Here is a 22,827-nt window from a genome sequence, read left to right on the forward strand (position 1 = left end):
AAAAAAGAACAAAATATTTAGCAGGAATTAGGGGTACAACACAATGCTATAGGGCTGGCTCAGTATATGTGACATTCCCTATCACCACACACACACACACACACACACACACACACACGTATGGAATAGCCAATATCAGTAGTTATACCTTTCTCATAAAAGTTATTCAAAACAGGACACCTCAACGTGGGTACGGCAGTGCACGCTTATAGTGTCAGCTCTCTGGGAAGAAGGCTTAGAGGAAAAGAGGACAAATCTGAATCCATCCTGGGCAATTCAGAGCGTTAGCAAGACCCTGTATCAAAATAAAAGATGATCTGGGAGAGACGGTGCTTGCCTGTAATCCCAGCACTTGAGAGGCTGAAGCAGGAGGCTTGCTGTAAGTCCTGGGCTCCATAGTGACAGCCTGTGTCCGAACAAAAAAAGAAAGGAAGAAAGAGTCCTCTTTCAGCTGACACTCTACTCAAGTTCTGAATGGACAGGGAAAGCAGGGATATTGAAGAGTTCAGGGAAGAAAAGAGATGAATTCTCCCAGCACTGGGGCTCGAACCGTGCTCTTTTCCGCTACTAATTATGAGTCCAGACTGAATACAGCATGCAGGCAGTGGGTTGGACACTGGGGATGAGGCGAATAAGGCAGAGTTTTTACACTCAGCAGAATTGATTCCCAGAAGGAAAGAGCTATTAACTAATTACAACAAAGTGAGCAAAAGCTCTCAGGGGAGAGCGAATTTCCATGTGCAAGGTCTGGGAACAGCAATCTAGTTGGAAGATCCAACACTTGTCTCAAAGAATGAGAGCAGCGTTTCTACCTAGTTCTATGTCCCGCTCCGCCGCCCCCTCAGGTCCTTTGCAGTCCTGGGGATTCAGGTCTTCTCTGAGAGCTACCTTGCCAATGCCTTTTCATTGCTTTGGTTTGACCCAAGGACTTCATAAGTCGCTAAAATGCCCAGGCTGGCTCCACATGTGACCCTCCAGCTCAGCCTCCCAGAATGCTGTGATCACAGGCCCGTGCCATCACGCCTAGGTCTGATTCTCTTTCCTTGGGGTGGCTTCAGGACAGGTGCTCATGGAGACTAAGGGGCTACCATCCTCTGGCACAGGTGATGACAAAAGGGAAATCCAGAAAGCTCCTTTGACATCCACCCACCCACCATAAAGTGGGTGGGAGGGGCTGCCTCGAAGGTGAGGTAATAGCGACATTGAGAAGTGGAAGCCTTGTTTTGTTTTAATTTCCATTTTAAAAGAAGCAGGGATTGAGGATTACCGAGATTACTTGAGATTCAACGAGGTGGAGATTTCATAACGATCCGTTGAGGAAACCTGGTAAGATTTAAAATGTCAAGAACATAACTACAGGGGCTGGGGAGATTGCTCGGTAGAATAAGTGCTTGCCTGGCAAGCGCAAGGGCCTGAGTTCAATCCCCGGTTCTGCCAAAAACAAACAAACAAAAAAACTACAGAATTATCCAGAAGTACGAGTGGACTCACTTTAAAAATCGCGTCATTTTTCTTTTTTTAAGGCGGCAACGATCGGATCCAGTTCCTTCGCACTAAGCTACATCCACAGGCTTTATTTAGTTATTTTTGTGGTACCCGGGATCAAATTCTGAATCCTGCGCTTGCCATGCAGGTGCTTATGCCGCTGAGCTATCTCCCTGACCCCCACAAGCTTTTCTTTCTTTTTTAATTTTTTTAAAGATAGGGTGTCCCTAAATCCCTAAATTCTCTACACAGGGTTCGAATTGACGACCCTCAACCTGACCCAAAAGCTGAAATTACAGTCGCGCGCCATGTCACTGCGCTTGCGCAGTTTAAAATTTAAAAAACTCCCTACACCCCTCATGGACGGTACGTCTGGCGTGACACGCGCGCGGCACTCTGGGACTTGTCGTCTTAGAGACTCCTGGTCCCATGGTGCCCTGCGGCGGGTCGTCGCGCCTGCGCGTTGGGGGCGGCGGGCAGAGCGGAGTGCGAGGCTCTTTTGTTCGGTTGAGGGGAGGGCCGGTGGTCCGGGCCTGCGGTACGCCGCTTCAGTTCAGGGGTCGACTGCGTTCATCCGCCTAGTTGCTTTCCTGGGCGCCACTCCGCCGGCCTGCCGGACGCGACGCGCTAGGAGCGCGGCACCAGTTCTTCTCGGACTCTTGGGCGCTGCGCTGAGGTGAAGAGTCCGCTGGCGGCGGGGGAGGGGGCGGGAGCGCGCCGGGGCCGGCGCGGGGCGCCTCGGTTTCCCGCGCGAGCTCCGCGCGCGGCGCTGGCCGCGGCGTCAGTGGAGAGGGCGGTTCGGGCAACTCCAAAAAGGAGGGCTGAGCAAGCGCTTGGGGGTCCCTGTCGGGACCCGCTAAACTGAAACAAAGCTGCGCGGGCCGGGTGGGCGGGCCCCGGGACCGGGCCGGGCCGCTGGGTGCTCCGATGTCCGCGACAGGGACCGCTGACTCCTGCCAGACCTGGAGCTTCGAAATGTAACCTGAGGATGTCGCAGCCGGCCCGCGCTGCCCGAGCAGTTGGGGCTACACGGCTGGGAAGTAGAAACTTCCAGGAAACAGGAAGAGGAGGGGAATGGCCCGTCGGTGCGCCTCCGGGCCGGTGGATCTGCTGGGTAAATTGGGGAGGGTCGGAGATTTGCTCGGCTTGGCTGGGGAGTGGGACGAGCTCTTAGGATAAGTACGGCAGAGATCCTTTCTGGGGAGCGCGAAAGGCGCCTTTTCCGCGAGGTGGATCCCAGTAGTTGGGCGCCTGTTAAGAATAGGTGTGAAGAAAAAGTGAAATCCACACTTAATAGTTTTTTGAAAGAGATCTCGCTGTGTCGTGCCTGTTAAGAATAGGTGTGAAGAAAAAGTGAAATCCACACTTAATACAGTTTTTTGAAAGAGATCTCGCTGTGTCGTGCGGGCTGGCCCCGGACACCCGGGCTCTCGCGATCTCCCTGCTTCAGCCACTAGAGCAGCGACCGCCTGCTCTGCTTTGCAAGTTTTGCTTTGTTTTCTACTTTCACCCCGTGCTTCCTTTGGGAAGTTAAAAACAAAAAGTTAAACTCTTGCATTAATTATTTAGGACAAAGATAGTTCCTTTTTTTTTTTTTTTTTTTTCTTAGCTGGAGAATAAACCCCAAGTCTTAGCGTGAGTTACATACATCCTCGGTTCTTTATTCATTTTTTGAGACAATATTGTCAGACTGCCAGGCTGGGCTTAAACTTTCCACCCTCTCACCTCCATGTCCCAGACTGCCAAGATTTCAGGCTTAAGAGCCATCTTTCTTGGGTGAGGTCTTAACGGTTTTTTGGTTTGGTTTGGCTTTTGAAACGGGGTCTCGCTGTATAATTCAGGGTCTCACTATGTAGCTCAGGGTGGTTTTGAACTCACTGTGTAGCCCCAGCTGGCCTCAAAATCGTGGATAATCCTTTTGCTTCACCCTCCCTAGTGCTGAGGTTACAGATATGCACTGCCATACTCGGCAGTTTTTAGCTAACCTTTCCCTGTTGAAAACAAAATGAGGTACCCCTTTTCAAAGCTTCAGAAGAGAAGGAGTTTAACTTAGTTGAGGTAGAATTGCAAAAAGCAGGTTGTAATAGAACCTACAGCCAGGGTTAAAATACTCTCATTTGTGTTAAAAATCATGTCAGCCATGCGCAGTGGCAGCACCCCTGTGATCCCAGTACTCTGTAGGTTGATGCAGCAATACCAAGTTTGAGCCTAAGCTGGTCACTTTGGAAGAGTGTGGGAGGGCAGGCCTGGGAATTAATCCCCAGTGCTGCTAAATAAATAAAAAAAGCTGGGAACATAGCTCAGTATGAAGGCCCAGTTTCAATTCCCAGTACCTCCAAGGAGAATCCTGTGGGCAGTTTGGAATGGATCTGAAAGACCAAATGCGTGTGAATGCGGCTTGCCCTCCCTTATATGGAAGGGTTTGGGTATTTTTGTTGTTTGTTTTTGAAGAAGGGTCTCACTGTGTAGGTCAGCCTGGCCTTGAACTTGCTTGTGTGGTCCAGGCCAGCCTCTAATTCATGAGGATCCTGCCAATCCTCCTTGGGATTACAGGCGTGCTTCACCACCACCAAGGGGTGTGAGTGAAAAAGCATCTGCAGTGGAGCCACTTGCGTCTCAGTGGACCTCTAAGGTAGCAGAAGATCCTCACACTTCTGTTTTTCCCTGTGGTAACATTTTTCTTCAGTAGCTGCTGTAGCCTAAATTGTTTTTCATTAAAAATGTAATCAGTGTGTAGTCTAATGGTTCTGGCTTATTAAAGATGAAGTAAGGTACCCTGGCCTCATTTTTTTAGTAATATCACCACCACTGCCACCTTTTAGTGTTTGTTTTCCCAGTACGGGGGATTGAATTTAGGACCTTGCATTTGCCATGCAGGTGCATATGCTGCTGCTTTCTCTCCCCAGCCCCTCTACCACCTTTGTGTGTGTGTGTGTGTGGTGCTAGAGTTTGAACCAGAGCCTTACACGTGCTTACCAGGTGCTTGCTGTACTGCTTACTGAACAGTATCCCCAGAGCCCTTGTTTTCTATTTTATTTTGAGACAATGAGAACATCTCACTAAACCTCTTATTTGAGGCCAGGCTCAAACCTCTAGTCCTCCTGCCCTGGCCTCCAGAGTGCTGGATTACTAACCCGCAGCACCACACTCCTTGCCTTCTTCACTGTACAAGAAACCTGTAACATGAAAAGATTTTGGAGTAAAAAGGCTAATAGCTATTTTGTGTATGAAATAAGTTATCCTTCCTGTCCACTCCTTATATGGCACGCAGGCCATTCAGCCAGAATGAATGAATGGGGCTTTGAGATCCCTCCTAGGAACTTCATTTGTTAGTCAATAGAATGTTTTCATGTGCATTTATGGAGTAGTTGACCTTATTTGGTGGGGCAGAGTAAAAGCATTTCCCTTGGCATGCTTGCCCCACCTCTGCTCACTGAACTTGCTCTGGAATTGCACACTGGCAAGGTGCACAGACTGCTGTGGACCTCTTTACTTAGGCACCAGCAAGCTCTATGGCTTGAATATTCTGTTTTAAAGTATCTGTAGGGGCTGGAGATGTAGTGGAGCAGCATAAGCACCTGCTTGACATGCTCAAGGGCCTGAATTCAATACTGAGAAATAAAAATAATAAGTAATAGTAGGGGCTGGTGAGATGGCTCAGTGGTCTAAAGCACCTACTTAGAACGAGCTTAGCAAAGCACAGGGACTGCGGTTCAATCCCCCAGCACCACATGCCAGCCAGCCCCGCCCCCTGGTGGGCTGAGCTGGCCACACACACACACAAATAAATAAATAAATAAAATTTAAAAAATAAATAAATAATAGTAACCAGAGAATGTAGCTCAGTGGTGTATAGCTTGCCTAGCAAGTTTCATGGGAGGGGGGGCTGCCCGATAGCTCAGTTGTTTAAATAACTACTAAGGCAAATGTAGTCGGGCGCAGGATACCACGGTTCAATCCCCACCTCCACCTGCCTTACCAAACCCACCCTTAAGGCAGCCTGAGCCAGCCCCACCAAAAAAAAAAAAAAAAAATTAAGTTTCATTGTCATGTATAACTTGTTGGTTTTTTGAGACAAAATATACTGTATAGCCCAGACTGGCCTTGAAATCTTTATTAACTGCCTCAGCCTTCCTAGTACTGGGATTACAGTTGTGAGGCACTAACCAGGTTTACTTGTAACATTGTGATCATATGCACTCCCCCAAAAGTGATTTTTTTTTTTTTTTTTTTTTGCGGAACTGGGGATTGAACTCAGGCCCTTGCGCTTGCCAGGCAAGCACTTACTCTACTGAGCCATCTCCCCAGCCCCCCCAAAAGTGATCTTTAAAGAAAACATTTTCTAAAAGTTGGGCAGGAAAGGGCTGGGAATATAGCTCAGCAGTGTAAGTGCCTGCTTGGCAAGCACAAGGTCCAGAGTTTGATCCCTGGTACCACACAAAAAAACTAGTGGCACACACCTGTTACCCCAGCATTGTGGGATATTAACACAGAGGATTACAAATGTAAGCCAAGCATGAATGCTTTAGTGAGAAAGAAGGGCTGGGAATGTACCTCAGGGCCTCAGGCATACTAGGCAAGCCGTCCACTAGAGCCACACCCTGAATGTGTGGAGGTGCACAGTTACCTCTAATCTAGGACTTAGAAGACAGGCAGGAGGTTTGCAAATTTAAGTATACTTTGTGCAATTTAGTGATATCTGTCTTGACATAGGTAATCAGGAATCCGTTGGTTCCCACAGCATGAATTGTGTATGCCTTTACCCTGTCAGATCCTGAACTACAGGGGTTTCCCCACACCACCTTAGGAACAATGAAGTGTGCAGGCTGAGCCTACCAATTTGAATTACAATTTTTCTCCCTTTCAAATGAAAGAAGGGTGACACTTGCCATTAACCCAAGCACTCTGGGAGTCTAAGTGAGGAAGATCACAAGATCTCAGTTGGACAAGTAAGCCATACATTGTCTCAGAATTGTTTTTTTCAGACAGGGTGTCACTGTACTTCAGACTGGCTTTGAACTGTTGATCCTCCTACCTCAGTCTCCTGAGTGCTAGGATTATAGGTTTATAGCACCACACCCAGCCCTGTCTCAAAAACTTTTTTTTTTCTTTTTTTTAAGGGGTGAAGTGTGGAAAATAAGGGTTGGGACTATGGTTCACTCCAGTAAGTCTGGATTCAAGCCCTAGTATGGCCATAAAAGAAAGGAAAAGTCTTCAGTGCCCTGTACATAGAGTCAAACAATAAGGATTTCCCAGTAGCAGTGTTTCTTCAAAAATTGAATAGCCTTTCCAAGGTTAATTGGAAGAATTATGTGAATCTGAACGAAATGTAGATCCTATCGTTATTTGAATTGTGTGACTTCTATTGAATCTTTCTGGCCCAGCGTGTTTGTGATTTGATGGCCAGAAGGGGGCGACCTAGCTTGTCTGAAATTGTGCCTTTCTTTTTACTAATACAGCACCTTGAAGGCCTAACCAAACTAGTTTGGGAGTTTGGTGGCAGTAATTTGAGTTTTCTTAAGTGTGAATGCTTTTGTTTCTGTTTTTAATTCAGCGTAGTCATTCTTTAAAACATAGGATTTTACTGCCCTTCCCCCAGCGCTTGGGTTGAACCTAAGGTCTTCCCCCTACCTGCTGCTCTGCAGCTCTGGCTCCTTATCATTTGACTTTGAGTCAGGTCTCACTATATTCCCCAGGTTGGACTTGAATTTAATCCTCCTGTCTCAGCCTCCCAGTGCCAGGATTATGGCATGCACCACCCCCAAACTCCCTTCCCTCCCCTCCCCCTTGTTTTCTTTCCAGTGCTGGAGTGGAGAACAGGGCCTCGGTGCTTGCTAGGCAGGCTAGGTCCTACCACTAAGCCAGGCCTCCAGTGCTCATTTTGCTCCGACACATAATTGTCGGGGTACAGTGTAATGTTTTGGTATGTGTTCTCAGTGTAGTCATAATTCTAGTCTAGCTCTAATCCACACCTATCCCCCCATGCTGGGTGTTGACCCCACCCCATGGCCATCATGATACATGGTAGGCAAGTATAACCTACACTCCCCTCTTCTAATCATTTTGATTTTACCTTAAGTCCTTGAGAGAATCTTCAGGCAATGCTCTATCCTCTTAAGATTTGCCAGATTACTGAGCCCCTCAAGCCGAAGCTACACCTGTATTTCCACCTCACTCCACCTCCATACTGGTGATTGAACTCAGGTTTGTACTTGCCAGGCAGGAGCTTATGCCAGTGAATTATATCCCCAGCCCTGCACTTTTGTTTTTTTGTTGTTTTGTTTTTTTACACCTGTAGTTTCATCAGATCCGCATGCTTGAAAGACTTAGCCACATTTCTGCACAAACGTCAAGTACAATTAAAAATCCGTTCATAGGCCAATGTTCTGATTTTCAGTCCTCTGGAACTCAAGGCCAGGGCTCTTCGTGTTCACTGTTTGGATGGCACAGCTTCCCACCTTCCATTCAGTCAAGTTTCCTATCAGGAAAGCATTTGCTTCACAAAGAGCCACAGACTAAAAGCAGTTTTCAGACATGACTGGATGTGAAGGTACAGAGTCAAAAGTGACTCCCAGGCTTTTGTCCCACATGCAGTAAAAAGTTGTAAGTTCTTAGGAGGACTGTTGTTCATTCAGTTGGTGATTGTCTAAAAAGTGTGTATGTAGAAGCAGAGCCTGGAATTGCAGCCTCTAAATTTGTGACAGAGCATTAATACATGGATTATCAAAACATTTCTGAAGCTGTGTGGGCTCTTCATGATAGCCCACCCTCAGGCTGTAAGGTGTACTTCATCTCCTGCTTTTACTTAGCCCAAACTTGCTCTGTAGAGCCTGTTCCTTACTGTTAATAATACTTTGCAACTGGCGAGATAACTCAGTGGACTAAGTGCCTGCTTAGACAAGCACAGGGACCATGGTTCAATCCCTGGGTACACTGTGTCCAGGTGTGGTGGCGTACACCTGTAGTCCCAGCTCTGGAGAGGCTGAAGCAGGAGGATCACTTTGAGTCAAGGCTGTGTAGTGAGACCCTGTGCCAAATACATTTAACACACACACACACACACACACACACACACACACACAACTTTGCTCGTGTTCACTATTTGTCTGGCCCAACTTCACATTTTCCAGTCAGGTTTCCTATCTGGAAACTTATAGGGCCTTTGTAGGGCCAAGAGGATAGCTCAGCAGCTTAAGCACCTGCCTGGTAGAGCTCAAGGTCTTGAGTTTGATCCCTAATACCAACATAAAAAAAAATATATATTTTTTTAAAAGATGATTTTTGAGCTATGGTGGTGTCTCAGACCTGTGATCCCAGTAGTATGAGAGGCTGAGGCAAAAAGATTTTAGATTCAAGCCCATCCTGAACAATTCATTCAGGCACTTAGTGAGAAACTGCCTCAATTTTTGTTGTGTGATTGCTTGAGACAGGGTCTCCCCTGTATAGTTCAGGCTGCCCTTGAACTCACTATATAGCCTGAACTGGCCTTGAACTCATGGTGATTCTCCTGTATTTAGTATTCAATCTCTGGGTTCAATCCTCAGTGCCCCCCCCCAAAAAAAACCTGATCTTTATGGAACATCATAACCCATTAAAAGGCAAGTTGAACAGATGTGATGTCTATTTGCACATGCATGTATCTGTGGGAATTGAACAAAATGGAGTTTTCATGAGTTGTTAGCTAGGGGACTTGGATTTCCTACATTATGTCTTTTTGTAATTAAATGTGACTATAGCTCAGTGGCACAGTGCCTGCCTGGTGAGTGTAGGGTTCTGTGTGCAATTCCTGGTACCAAGAACAAAAAAGCTAAGGAAAAAAAATTTTAATTTATTTTTAAAAATCTTTTTTTATTTATTCGTTTGGTACAGGATCTCACTACACAGCTCAGACTCAGTGATCTTCCTGTCTCAGCCTCCCCAGCTTTACAATTATAGGCATACACCATCACACCTGGTTTCCGTGGCCAGTGCAGCACAGCATGTGGTACTCAGGGATAGAACCTGAGTCCTTGTGCTTGCCAGGCAGGCGCTTAAACCACTGAGCTATCTACTCAGCCTCATAACTTAAAAAATTATACATTTGATTTGATTTCTTAGATTGGGAGTAGGCTATAGCTACTGTAACCTCTAAACTATGTCATTAATTCTGATTCTCATGCAGATAAAAGTGTTCTCTATTCAGTATCTATTTGGGGGAGGGGAGAAATGATCAAAGCATGTTATATGTGTATATAATTATGCCAGAATGAACCCCATTTGTGTAGCGGATACTCTTTTAATATATTTATTTATTTATTTATTTATTTATTTATTTATTTTTGTTTGTGGCCAGCTCAGCCCACCAGGGGGCGGGACTGGCTGGCATGTGGTGCTGGGGGATTGAACTGCGGTCCCTGTGCTTTGCTTAGCTTAGCTTGTTCGAAGTAGGTGCCTTAGACCACTGAGCCATCTCACCAGCCCCTGTAGCGGATACTCTTAATAAAGGATTTTTTTTTTTTTTTTTTTTAAGTATAAGATATTTGAGTCACTAGAAAATTGACCTTGCTGAGCTTGGTAGGGCATTCCTGTAATCCCAGCCATGGGGAGGCCCAAGCAGGAGAATCGACATGAATTCAGGGCCAGCCTGGGGGTTAGGGTTAGGGCTACATGGTGAGACCCTACCTCAAAATTAAAGCACACACATACCTTGTCTTTTTTTTAATAATTTTTTTATTTTTTATTTATTTTTGTGGGGGGGGCCAGCTCAGCCCACCAGGGGGCGGGGCGGGCTGGCATGTGGTGCTGGGGGATTGAACCGCGGTCCCTGTGCTTTGCTAAGCTTGTTCTAATTAGGTGCTTTAGACCACTGAGCCATCTCACCAGCCCCACCTTGTCTTTCAGTAATCCAAACTATTGAATGAATTTTTATTTACTTATTTATTGCGGAACCAGGGATTGAACTCAGGCCCTTGTGCTTGCCAGGGAAGCACTTATTCCACTGAGCCATCTCCCAGGCCCCTATTTATTTATTTTTGAATGAATTTTTAAAGACTGAATCATAGCAGGGTTTTCTTTGAAATTGAGACATTTTCTTATCTCATAGCTATTGTATAATAAAAGTTATAAAAGTAAACTTTTTGACCAGGTGTGGTGGTGCACACCTATAATCCCAGCACTTTGGAGGCTGAGCCAGGAGCATTGTTGGGAGTACCAGACCAGCCTCATCTACAAAATGAGCTCAAGGCCAGCCTGAACTGCATAGCAAAACTGTATCTCAAAATTACAAAAGAAAAAAAAATTTTGGTGTTCATGAAAGAAACATAGTTTGATAACTTTCTTGCTTTTGCCATATTAAGTCCTGAGCCCCAGGGCCTTTACACTGAGCTGCACATCTCTACCCTTTTAAACTGAGACAGGCTCTTAGTATCTTGCTAAATTGCCCAGGCTGACTTCCAGCTTGCCACCCTTCTGCCTCAGTCTCCCAGAGTACTGGCTTCATAGTGTGCATCTGCTTTTTTTTTTTTTTTTTTTTTTTTTTTTTTTTTTTAAGTACTAGGGATTGAACTCAGGACCTTGAGCTTGCCAGGCAAGCACTTATTCTACTGAGCTTGCATCTGCTCTTGAACTCCTGGCCCCAAGATACCTTGCTGCCTCTTTCCCACATGCTGAGACTCCTAGCCGCACTCGCCTGCCCTAAGAACAACAAAGCACAGTCTTCAGCCGAGAGCCCGGTTTTGGAGGTCTGTTTGTGTGGCTTGGCATGCAGAGCTTGATTTTCCAGACTGGCGAGGATTGGTCTCATGAATGTTCCTGAGGTTTTTGCGGTAGCATCTGGGCACTGCACCCACAGGGTCTTCACTGTTCCTTCTCTGCCCTTCACAGTACAAGTAGAAACTCTTCTGGAATGAAAAAAAGTGGTCTGACAGCTTTCTGCCCTCGAGGCAACCTCGCCTGGAGCAGGGTACCAAGCCTGTGAATCTGGCTCTGAGGCTGGAGAGTTCAAAGCCACCCTATCTCTAATGCAAAACTGAAGCCTAGTTTCTTTGTGGTTTTCTGGCTCCCTCAGGCAGGGTGAAAGTTTGGTGAAGAAAACCACAGCAGTGCCTTTTCTTAAAAGAGCTGTGACTTAATGATTCTTGCTTCAGTGCCTCAAGCACGCACTCAATGCTGAACTACACCACAGTCCCTTCTCTTTTCTTAGGAGGACGGCAAGCTCCGTGTGCTTTGTAGCCTCCGTAGCCTTGACCTTGGCATCTACCTCTGGTCTCAGCCTCCTGAGCAGCTAGCACTACCTGCTTTTGCCGCCATGCTTAGCTTCCTTCCTTCAATATTCTGCATCATTTAATACTTGTAATTAAAGATTCAAAACCCAAGGCTAGGGTGTTTTTTAAAAAATGCTTTGTGGGCTGGAGAGATGGCTCGGTGGTCTAAAGCGCCTACTTGGAACAAGCTTGACTAAAGCACAGGGACCGCGGTTCGATCCTCCGGCACCACATGCCAGCCAGCCCCGCCCCCTGGTGGGCTGAGCTGGACACACACACACACAATAAATAAATGTAAAAAAAAATAAAAAATGCTTTGTTACTGTCTGCTGTCATAAAATTAACAAGGAGTACAAACTAATGAAAAAAATCATTGGGTTTTTAACGTATTCATACCTTCCAAAGTGTTTTCTTTTTCCCAAAGTGCTTTCTGAAAGAGAACCAGTACTAGTCTCTTCCGTATTTACTGTGACACATTGCAGGTCTGCATCTAGACACCTGTGAGCTTTTCTTGCTGTGGGCCAGAGGGACCTCACCGTGTGGCTTTCTGTGTTTGGGCAGGACTGCTTGCCTTTTCTTACTGGTTTTCTCACTGAACTACTAGGCTGTCATTTGTGTGATTTTAAATGATTAATGATCAGAACTTGTTCTGTTTGTAAGGCAGAAACATGAACAGCTTATCTTGAGGGGTGGTAGTTTGAAAGGTCAAAAGAAATACACTGGTACAGGGCCAGAGATTTAGCTCAGTGGCATAGCACCTGCCTGGCTAACATGAGGTCCAGAATTTGATTCCCATAGTTCTACAGCTTTTAATTTCAATTAAGTTTTAAAAGATTGTGTAAAAAAAAAAAGTTCAGTTCTTAGTGCAAAATAGTATTTTTCTAGGAACCTTGAATGATTTTATTTATTTATTGTGTGTGTGTGGGTGGGTGGCCAGCTCAGCCCACCAGGGGGCGGGGCTGTCTGGCATGTGGTGCGGGAGGATCCAACCGCAGTCCCTGTGCTTTGCTTGGCTTAGCTTGTTCTAAGTAGGTGCTTTAGACCACTGAGCCATCTCCACTCTGTCTTAAAAAACAACACCAACAAAAAAAAGGTGTGTGCTACAGAGCCATAGTTGTAGGTTACCACAGCCTCCCCAGGAACCAGTTGTCACTAATACAGTAATTCTCAGTACTGTCAGCGTGAATAGGTGCATTGCGGGGGCGGGGGGGGGGGGACCTGGAACAGAGAAACACTGCTGTAGTGGAGTTGAACCCAGGGCCTTCCCTCTGCTGCATCCCTAAATCCTACTTTGTGGCAGAGTCTTGCTGAATTGCTCAGGCTGGACTCACACTTGCGATCCTTTCCAACCTCCCAGAGTTATGAGATTGTAGATGTGCACAGCCACGGCTGGCTTGTTTTTTTAAAGATTTCAGGAAAATTTCTTTCTCCCCCTTCTCCATCCCATTCCCCTATCAACTTTTTTTATAAAGACATGGTCTTAGTCTGGGGAGATTTCTTGGCAGTCTAAGCACCTGCCTGGCAAACCAGCCCCATGCCATGCTGGCCACCATTTTTTTAACTGGTGGGGTTTTGTTTTGTTTTGTTTTTGTTTTTTGTGGAACTGGGAACAAGTGCTTATTCTACCGAGCCATCTCCCTGGCCCTAAAATAAGTAAATATTTAAATATTTAATAATAAAAGATTGAAAAAAAAGGACAGGGTGTTGCTCTCCAGTTCCTAGGCTAGCCTTGAGCTTACTTTGTAGCCCAGGCTGGTCTTTAACTCAACAATCCTCCTGCCTCAGCCTCCCAACTGATGGGATTACTGGTGTGCACCACCATTCCCCTCCTTTCCTTATCAACCTTTTCCCCATCCCTTTCCTTTCTTCTTGGACCAGGGAGAGTTGTACTTACTGAGACTCTCCCAGGGATGCTAGGAATTACCAGTTTAGCCCCAAATTGGTATTGTCTCGACTCCTACCAAGCAGTAATTCTTTGTCTTAGAATATCTACCACCTGCCATTTGGCCAGTTTTGTCAGCTTTTGTTTTATTTGTATCCTAGAGCGCCATCTACTGACACAAAGTGGTGACTGGAAGGCTTTGAGCCTGCCACAAGTCAAGAGTTGGATGAAAGACTGAGGATAATAGGTTCTATGAGGATTCAGAGTATTTTGTGGGCTTGAACCCAGGGCCATGGCACTGTTCTACACCCCTAGTTCATATTTTATTTTGAGATGGAGTCTCTCCAAGTTGCCCAGGCAAGCATATACTTGTGATTCTCGGGCCTCACCCTCCCAGGTGCTGGCATTAGTCATGCACTACATGCCCAGCAGGACTAAAAATTTAACATTGGAAAAACATGTAGATGTTGCCCAACCCATTGATGTAGTTTGGTTTTGGTTTGAGACTGGGTCTTGTGGTAAGTCCAGGCTGCCCTGGAACTATTGATCTTCCTGCCTCAGCCTCCCAGTGGTGGGATCACAGGTGTCTGCCACACCTAACTCAAAGCCCTCATGCCTGTAATCTGAGCTACTCAGGAGGCCAGGGCAGGAGGATTACAGGTTCAAAGCCATTCTAGGCAACATGAGACCCTGTGTCAAAATAAGGCCTGGAGATATAATGCCCTTCAGTTGAATCCCTCCTACCACAAAAATAAATACACAGAGATCCTATTTGTGGTAGCAATGTTTTTTCCAAATTATTGTTGTGCTCTAGCTTAAAGACTCTTCATAGTCATTCTGGCATGTTTGTGAGTAATCCTTAGCCTTAGAAGTAAATGATGAAATAGGGGCTGGGGAGATGGCTCAGTAGAGGCAGGCGCAAGGGCCTGAGTTCAATCCCGGTTTCACACACACACAAAAGTGAATGATTAAATAAGTACAATTTTTAAATTGTGAGTTGTAAGTTTTTACTAGCGTTCAGGAAAGACTGAAGAAAAGGATCCTTTCACTAGTGTCCTGACAGTTCATCATATCTCAGTGGTATATACAAGACGACAAACTAAACCATGTCTGGTGGTGTACACTTGTCATCCCAGCACTGTGGGGGGCTAAGATAGCAGGTTCCAGGCCAGCCTGGGTGACAGATTTTGAGTTAATGAGACCCTATCTTAAATCGAAGGGTCTCATTAACTCAAAATAAAAAGGCTGGGCGCGTAGTTCAGTGTGAAGGGCCTGGGTCCAAGCCTCCTGAGTACTAGAATGGTGCATGCTGTTGTGCCCTGCTTCGATTTAATGTGGTATTTTATGGGGTTCTCAGGAGCTCCTCTGTGTCGGAAGAACTGGGTGCAGATGTTTTCAGTGCTGCACAGGAGTAGAGGTGTCCAGCCGTTTCAGCAGTCAGCTGCCACGACGCTTCCTGTAAGCAGCATACAGTATGAAAAGCACCTATGGCAGCCCAGTTGTGTCAGCATCCGGACAGTCATCCAGCCAGTGTGTCCTGATGCCTTTTTCCTCCTGTCTCACCACAGCAGCGTCACCCTTCACACCAGAAAGCTGGCGGGCACCATGGGAAAGAAACAAAACAAGAAGAAAGTAGAGGAGGTACTGGAGGAGGAGGAGGAGGAGTATGTGGTGGAGAAGGTGCTGGACCGCCGGGTGGTGAAGGGCAAAGTGGAGTACCTGCTCAAGTGGAAGGGCTTCTCCGAGTAAGTGCCGCCTGTGCTGCACCCCGCGGAGGGTGGGGTGACTGAGGGGCAGCGTGCTGCATGTGCGTATGCATCATGGTGTCCACGCCTCAAAGAGTAGTTGTTTTTCTGCACAGGCCACATCTCTAAGCTCCATGCACTAACCTCGTGCACACAGCATGCATACTTCACCTGTCCCATACGAGACGTGTGACCTGCTGTGCCCTCCACTTTCAGTGAGGACAACACGTGGGAGCCCGAAGAGAACCTGGACTGCCCTGACCTCATTGCCGAGTTCCTGCAGTCTCAGAAAACAGCACATGAGACAGACAAATCAGAGGGAGGCAAGCGCAAGGCTGACTCGGATTCTGAAGATAAGGGAGAGGAGAGCAAACCAAAGAAGAAGAAAGAAGAGGTGAGGCGGTGGTGGGAGTGCTCACCAGCCTGAAATGTCTGCTGCCTTCGAGCCACAGCCCGATAATCAGGTGCTGTGTTCTTAGCACATGTGACCTGTGTAGGGGACAGGAGGAAGGGCAGGCAAATGGCTCCTCAGAGGAGCAGAAGCAGGAGGGGGCAGCGGCAGTCGGTGCTTTGGTCATTAGAGCCGAGCTGGCTGCTTCCTACTCAGTACCTTTGGATAACTTGTCTTTGAGGCTGGAGAGAGTGGGGAACAGTTGTTTTAATCAGAGTGCTGTCTGTTTCACACAGAGACCAAAACCCTTCTAGAGGCCCGTTCTCGGGCACCCAGATGTTAGTGAAGTGTATTGGCAGGAAACTTTAGCTTAGAGGACTCAGATGCCCGCAGAGCTTTGTTCTAGGTCACGGTCCCATCGAGATAAATCATTTCCTCTCTGGTTTTCACAGTCGGAGAAGCCACGAGGCTTTGCCCGGGGTTTGGAGCCAGAGCGAATTATTGGTGCCACGGACTCGAGTGGAGAGCTCATGTTCCTCATGAAATGGTGAGTTGGTGTCTTCCTTCTACTCCTCTGTTCCAGGCAGAGGAGAAAGCTGGACCTTCAGACTGCCTTGTGCCAGTGTGAAAGCTCTAGGATGGCATAGTCCTTTGCTAGTGACCCTTGGCCTGGCTGCCAGCCTGGACTCGTGAGTAACAGGTAGGGACCCGCAGGCTTGGGAGAGCTTTGCCCTTCTGTTTTGGGGGGTTTTTCTTTATTATTTTTGTTTTGAGGTAGAAGGAAAAAAAAAACAAAACAGTGGAGAGGCTTTGGGATGTAGTCATATTTCATATTTCAGTTTAAGTGAAGGAAAACATTATGAAATGTGACTAGACCACCTCTTCTGCCGCCTCCTGATAGTGTGCTGGCCGGGATAAAACTTAACCAGCAAATGAGCAAAGCATTTGTATTCCTGTAGACAGTGCGATTCCAAGATGAGCCAGCAGGGGTCAGCAGGGCCCTGTACTGCGGGGCCTCCAAGTCTGCTCCTTGCCTGATGCGCCGTAAATGCTCGTGGTAGTTGCACGGGCGTGCGCCACATCATGACGGGGCAGTGTCTGAGGACAGCGATGAGCCAGTGTGGGCATGCGCCTGTACTCCCTGCACTTGGAGGCTGAAGCAAGAGGGTTGCCCTGAGTTTGAGGCCGTCCTGAGCCACAAGTGACAAGATGCCTCCAAAGAAAAGGGCATAATCAGGCAGTGTCATCCTTGTGCAGCTATTGTAGAATGTACTCACACAAGCCAGATGGTACAGGGCCGTCTCCACATGGTCGCTGCAGTCATGGTGTGTGCTTTCACAGTGGTCTCTGTCTCAGTGGGCAGAATGTGCAGCAGATCCGTGTCCCGCCAGGGACGGCACGCTGAGCAAACTTGCGCTGGGCCTGTGTGTGCTGGTGGCGCAGTGCTCGCCGACGTCACTGCAGATCCCCAAGCAGTGTTGTGCCAGTGTCACTGGGGGATAGGATTTGATTTTTTTTTTTTTTTTTTTTTTGGCTGAAGTGGGGATTGATCCTTGGCCCTTGCACTTGCCAGGCAAGCACTTGTTCTACTGAGCCATCCCCCAAGCCCTGGGTGATAGGAATTTTAAGCTCCATTACAATTTTATGAGACCACCATCACATATGTGCTTTGTTGGTGACCAGAACAGCACACCTGTGCTTCATCTAAGCAGAAGGCAGCATGACCTACCCCATGCCCAGAAAGAACCCTTGCTTCCCTTTATCTTCCTAGTTGGAAATGTGCCTGCTTTTTTTCCTCCAGAACAAGTTTCATTGCCTTCAACATAGACGCTAAAGGTCGCGGGTGTAGCTCAGTCAGGTCCTGTTCATTCCCTAGCACCAAAGAGGAAAACACAAAACTAAATAAACGTAGGCAGGAAGGATTCTAGGCTCTGGCGCAGGAACAGCGCTCTTGCGGCTCTGTCCTTTTGCGGGTCTAGGCCCTTCTGAAACTCCTCTCTGTGTAGTCTTTTCCCTGGAACATGGCACCTGCTTGTGACCTCTGGCCCAGAGGGTTGCAAGTTGAAGCCCAGCTCAGGGAGCCCATGTAGCTCCGCACGGAAGCGCTTGCCTCGCTTACGGAAGGCCCCGGGTTCTATCCCAGAGTAGAAAAAAGACGGCTGGAGACCCAACTTGAGCACCACTAAAGGCCTGTGTCACTAGCTCTGTTCCCATTTTCTCTCCCCCTTCTTCTCTCCCCCTTCCTCTCTCAAAGTCTCTGCAGTGCAAGCTGTCCTTGACCTCACTATGGAGTTCAGGCTGTGCACAAATTCAAATTGGTCCTCTTGTCTCAGCCTCCTGAATGCTGGGACTATATGCATGTGTCACCATGCCCACCCTTTTTTCTGTTTCTCTACAGTACCAGGCAAGGATTGAGCCCATCACTGAAAAATGCCTCCAGCCCTCCCTATGCATCCACATCTTTTTTTTTTTTTTTTTTTTTTTGCGGAACCGGGGATTGAACTCAGGCCCTTGTGCTTGCCAGGGAAGTGCTTATTCCACTGAGCCATCTCCCCGGCCCCTGCATCCACATCTTTTGACACAGGGTTTCATAAATTGTTCAGGCTGGGCTCAGCTTGGCATTCTTCCTGCTTCAGCCTCAAGTGCTGGGTTAGAGGTACACACCATGGTCAGCCCTGCATCTGGCCCTCTTGCAGCTGCTCATTGTTGGCCTGTAGTTGAGAAAAGCTCACTTCCAAGAGCTGCATATGGGAAAGACGGAGGAGTTCATGATTAAGAGCAGTTAACATGTACTTCTGCTTGTGCTCAGTCTGAGTTACAGTGTGTCATCTGTCTGTGGCTTAATTTGCTATCTACATAGTAAGACTAAATGTTAACAGCTGGGCGTGGTAGCGTGTACGCCTGTAATCCAGGACACACGAGGCTCAGGCAGGAGGATCACCATGAATTCGAGACCAGTGTGGGCCACATAGTGAGTTCAAGAGCAGTCTGGACTACACGGTCACACCCTATCTCAGAACACCAAAACATATGGTAGTTATAAATGAAAAGTTTACTTTTAAAAGTAAAAGTGCCAGGCACAGTGGCACATGCCTTTAATCTCAGCATTCTGGGAGGCTGAGGCAGGATGATTTCAAATTTGAACCCAGCTTGGTAACATGGTAATATAGCTAGAGCTTCAAGATAAAACTGAAGCACTGGATATGTAGCTCGGTATGAAAGCCCCCGATTTGCTCCTCAGTTTGCGGGGGGTCGCCCGGGGCAGAGCACATGCTTAGCCTTCCTGTGGTCCTGGGTTCAGTTAGCAGTAGCACCCACAAGAGATGCTTTCTGCAGAGTAGGCACTTGTCCATTTCTGAAAGTAGATACTTAACGTGCAGTGAGGTAACCCTACAAGGCTTTCAGTGTATGTGTGGGATGCACTATGACAGCACTGCCCAGGAGTGGCTGACAGCACAGCCTGACACTGCACCCCGCCCCGAGGAGTGACTCCCTTGTCTGAGGGGTCCCAGGAACCTCGGGGCATTGGCTCCAGGTCCCCGTGTTGCTGGCATCCTTGTCGTGCCTGGCCTTTGCTTCCACTGAGCACGAAGTGCCCCGGGTCGGCTTTGAGCCCCCTTAGGGTCTGGGTGTGCAGGCGTCACTTGTCAGGGACCCTGTGATACATCTGCACCTGTCCTGCACTGCTCCCTTCACTTGGGACACTTGGTGACTTGGAGGTAAGAATTGACTTCTAACTCCCTTTTCTATAGCATGTGTGTGATATTCTGATTTTGAGAACATTTGAAAAGTTTGGGAAAGCTGGCCATAGTGTCATGTGCCTGTAGTGTGCCGAGGCAGGAGATTCACCTCCAGGGTCATGAGCAGGTTTTGCTAACTTTTTGAGGAGTTCTGGTAGAATTGAGTCAGCAGCCCAGCTTCTGACAAAGGCCTTCAGAGACAGGAAGCCCGAGTCCAAGGCCTGCCTGAGCTAAAGCCAGGCCGTCTGCGAGGAGATCTGCAGCGGAGCAGGCCTCCCGGGCATCACGTGCCTGCAGGGCTGCGGGGGCTGCGTGCCCAGCCTCGCGAGCCTGGCCCTGGATCCCGGCTCTGAGGCCCAGCCCCGGGCGGTTCATGCCACACACCGGCAGCATGGCTCAGAGTGTCTGTCTTGTGTCTGCAGGAAGAACTCTGACGAGGCCGACCTGGTCCCTGCCAAGGAGGCCAACGTCAAGTGCCCACAGGTTGTCATCTCTTTCTACGAGGAGCGGCTGACGTGGCACTCCTACCCTTCGGAGGATGACGACAAAAAAGACGACAAGAACTGAGTCTCCCAAGGACCAGCCCATCGCCTCTAGCTGGGTCTCCAGGGGGTGGAAAGGCATTCTGCTTGTCCTCATACCGCACAGGTGGCTTGGGAAGATGTCCTTTGAAGAGCCAGTATCATTTCCATCCCTGCCGCGGCCCGGGTGCTGGCCAGCTGCTCCAGCTGTGCACACCTGCCCCGGGCAGGGAGCAGCCACCGTGGCCGCTCCACACTTTGCTGGCCTGCGAAGGGCCTTCTGTGAAGGACAGAACTTGCAGGAGCAGGCGTGTGGGGAGCAGAAAGATACTGTCTTCTTCAAAGAGCATCTCCGCAACCCACAGCCTTCTTCCCGATAGTGTTAACGCCACATTTTTACAGCGTAGCATGTGTGTAGTTTTCGGCTATTCCTGGTGTATTATTTGAGGGGAGGGTGGGGGGAGGGAGATGGGTAGGGTTGTTCTGGCGGAAATTTGGGCCCTGACTAGGATACAGTGGCCAGAACAACTCATGTTTTGGTTCTATGTTCAGAATATTTTACCTTCTCAAAAAATGTCATTGGCACCCTAAACAAGGACTGTGAGAGACTGGTTAACAAGCTGTGAATGCCCGAAACCCCGAGCCAGGAGTCCCTGTGGGACCTGAACATTGTCCCCAAGGACCGAGCAGCTCCCAAATTACCAAAGCAGCCATTATGGAGATGGAGGCAGACTGGGGCGGGACCGTCCCCGGTGGTGTCCACAGGCAGACCCTCTGTCTCAGCGGTGCTAATTCTCAATCAGACAGGAGTTAGGAAGTTAGGGTAGGACCTGCTTGGCCGTCCACACCGCGGCAGAAGTGCTGGGGGACTGAGGGAGGGCAGCAGAGTTGGGACCAGCGTGGTCCAGACTCTTAGGGTGGAAAATCGGGGCCTTGGGTTTTGAGCTTGGATCTGAAACCTTTAGTGACAGAGTTCAGTCACTGACAGCACAAGTTTCATTGAGTCAGTCGGGCTGAGCGCTTTCAGAAGCCCTGGTCTCAGGAGATGGAACGTTCACACTGGGGCAGCGGTTCACTTTAAAACACAAAGCAAATTGTGAAAAAGAGCTAACACTGCTGCCCAAAATGCTCTGCCTTCAGTCATAAGATCCAGCAGTTCTTGACACTGTCTTGAGCTACATTGTAAAGTCTTTTTAGGCATGTGTTAGATTTCTGTGAAATTTTTCTTTAAATGTAAACTTCATACTACACTGTCAGTTTTTGTTGTAATAAAAGTATAGATTTATAATCCTTGATTTGTGTCTTAAGTCTTACCAGAAATTATTATTATGGCCTTGGCAGATTGAAGCTGTTGGAAATAGCTTTTTTTTTTTTTTTTGCGGAAGCGCGGATTGAACTCAGGCCCTTGCACTTGCCAGAGAAGTGCTTATTCCTCTGAGCCATCTCCCCGGCCCCTGGAAATAGCTTTCACAGTTGGTTTTATTTGTTGAATGCTATGCTTGAAAGCCTGGTGGTTTTTGTTTCTTTTTTTGCAGTACTGGGGATTGAACCAGGGACGCTGCACTTGCCAGGCAAGCGCTTATTCTACTGAGCGATCTCCCTGACCCAAAACCTGGTGCTTGGCAGACTCATTTATTCTGTCCAGTAATGGTGGCTTCCCAGAGGTCAGAGCTCGCCCTGGCCCTCGGAGCCGGAATCTGGGTTGCGGAGCTGGCCTCCCACTCTGACCCCCGCCCAGGCGCTGGGGCAGTGGAGGCTCTTGGTGCCAGTTCAGCGCAGGTATACTGAGCACTTATAAGTGCTGCAGGGATTGTAGACATTGCCTCAGCGTTGCTGGAGGCTTCGAACACTGACGTACAGTATTTAGCAGTTGGGTTCTATGAGACGGCTGTGTGCGTACGTACTTTCAGATACGCTATGACTTGTGCAGAACAGCTTGTGTGACACTGGCTAGATCTCCAGTTTTCAGGAAATCACACAGTGGTAATTACAATATGGTCAACTTTTTTTTGTTTTTTTGCAGTACCGGGGATTGAACTCGGGACCCTGCGCTTGCCAGGAAAGTGCTTATTCTACTGAGCTATCAGGCCCTCATTTTATTTTTTTGAGACAGGGTCTTGCTATGTAGTACAGGCTAGCCTTGAGCTTGCAGCGATCCGAGTGCTAACTCATTAGCTACCTGTAATTTTAGAGCCAAGATGGGAGGAGGCTTCTGTCATTTTGCAAAAGAAAGAGTCTGTAATTCGGTGCTTCTTCTGACGGGGCTCAAACTGCCTCCCGGGGAGCTAGAATGACATGTGTGCTGCACCAGGCGTCACTGGGGTGTGGAGACGTGATTTCAGGCTTGCCATGACTGCTCCGGCACTCAGGTCCGCGGGCCACTTTGAGATACTTGCCCTTTGCTATCACCTTGTCCCCATCGATGAAGATCAAGTCAAGTGTATCAAACTCAGAATCCTGCCTCGGCCTCCCCAGGAGCCACAGTCAGATGTGTTCTGCGCCTTGTGTTTAAAACAACTGGTAGCCTGGCATAGTGACACACCTGTCAGGCTGGCATTTGCAAGGCTGAGGCAGGAGCACCCAGTTTGAGTCCAGCCTGGCTACACAGAGTTCAGGCTGAACTACCTAGTGGGACCCTGTCTCAAAAGACAAAAGCAGGGCTGGAGAGATGGCTCAGTGGTCTAAAGCACCTACTTGAATCAAGCTTGGCGAAGCACAGGGACCACGGTTCGATCCCCAGCACCACATGCCAGCCAGCCCCGCCCCCTGGTGGGCTGAGCTGGCCACACACACACACAATAAATAAATGTAATAAATAAAAA

At 48.0% G+C, this 22,827-nt stretch overlaps 1 protein-coding gene across 1 annotated transcript; it reads left to right on the plus strand.

The window, feature by feature from the left end:
• Positions 1 to 1,942: 1,942 nt before the first annotated feature.
• Positions 1,943 to 21,289, plus strand: Cbx1 (chromobox 1). Its single transcript, XM_004633664.2, has 5 exons — positions 1,943 to 2,161; positions 15,177 to 15,353; positions 15,570 to 15,747; positions 16,197 to 16,291; positions 19,907 to 21,289. Exons 2-5 carry the CDS (start codon positions 15,214 to 15,216, stop codon positions 20,049 to 20,051), a joined length of 558 nt encoding a protein of 185 aa, XP_004633721.1. The 5' UTR covers positions 1,943 to 2,161; positions 15,177 to 15,213; the 3' UTR covers positions 20,052 to 21,289.
• Positions 21,290 to 22,827: the final 1,538 nt, after the last annotated feature.

The sequence above is a fragment of the Octodon degus genome, unplaced genomic scaffold, assembly GCF_000260255.1.
Source record: "Octodon degus isolate 3935 unplaced genomic scaffold, OctDeg1.0 scaffold00056, whole genome shotgun sequence".
Classification (NCBI taxonomy): domain Eukaryota; kingdom Metazoa; phylum Chordata; class Mammalia; order Rodentia; family Octodontidae; genus Octodon; species Octodon degus.

Bases quoted from the DNA above. Each gene is read 5' to 3' on its own strand.
- Cbx1 (XM_004633664.2), top strand. From the start codon at position 15,214: ATGGGAAAGAAACAAAACAAGAAGAAAGTAGAGGAGGTACTGGAGGAG. The intron at 15,354-15,569 runs GTAAGTGCCGCC...CTCCACTTTCAG, and splicing joins AAGTGGAAGGGCTTCTCCGA to TGAGGACAACACGTGGGAGC. The intron at 15,748-16,196 runs GTGAGGCGGTGG...TGGTTTTCACAG, and splicing joins CAAAGAAGAAGAAAGAAGAG to TCGGAGAAGCCACGAGGCTT.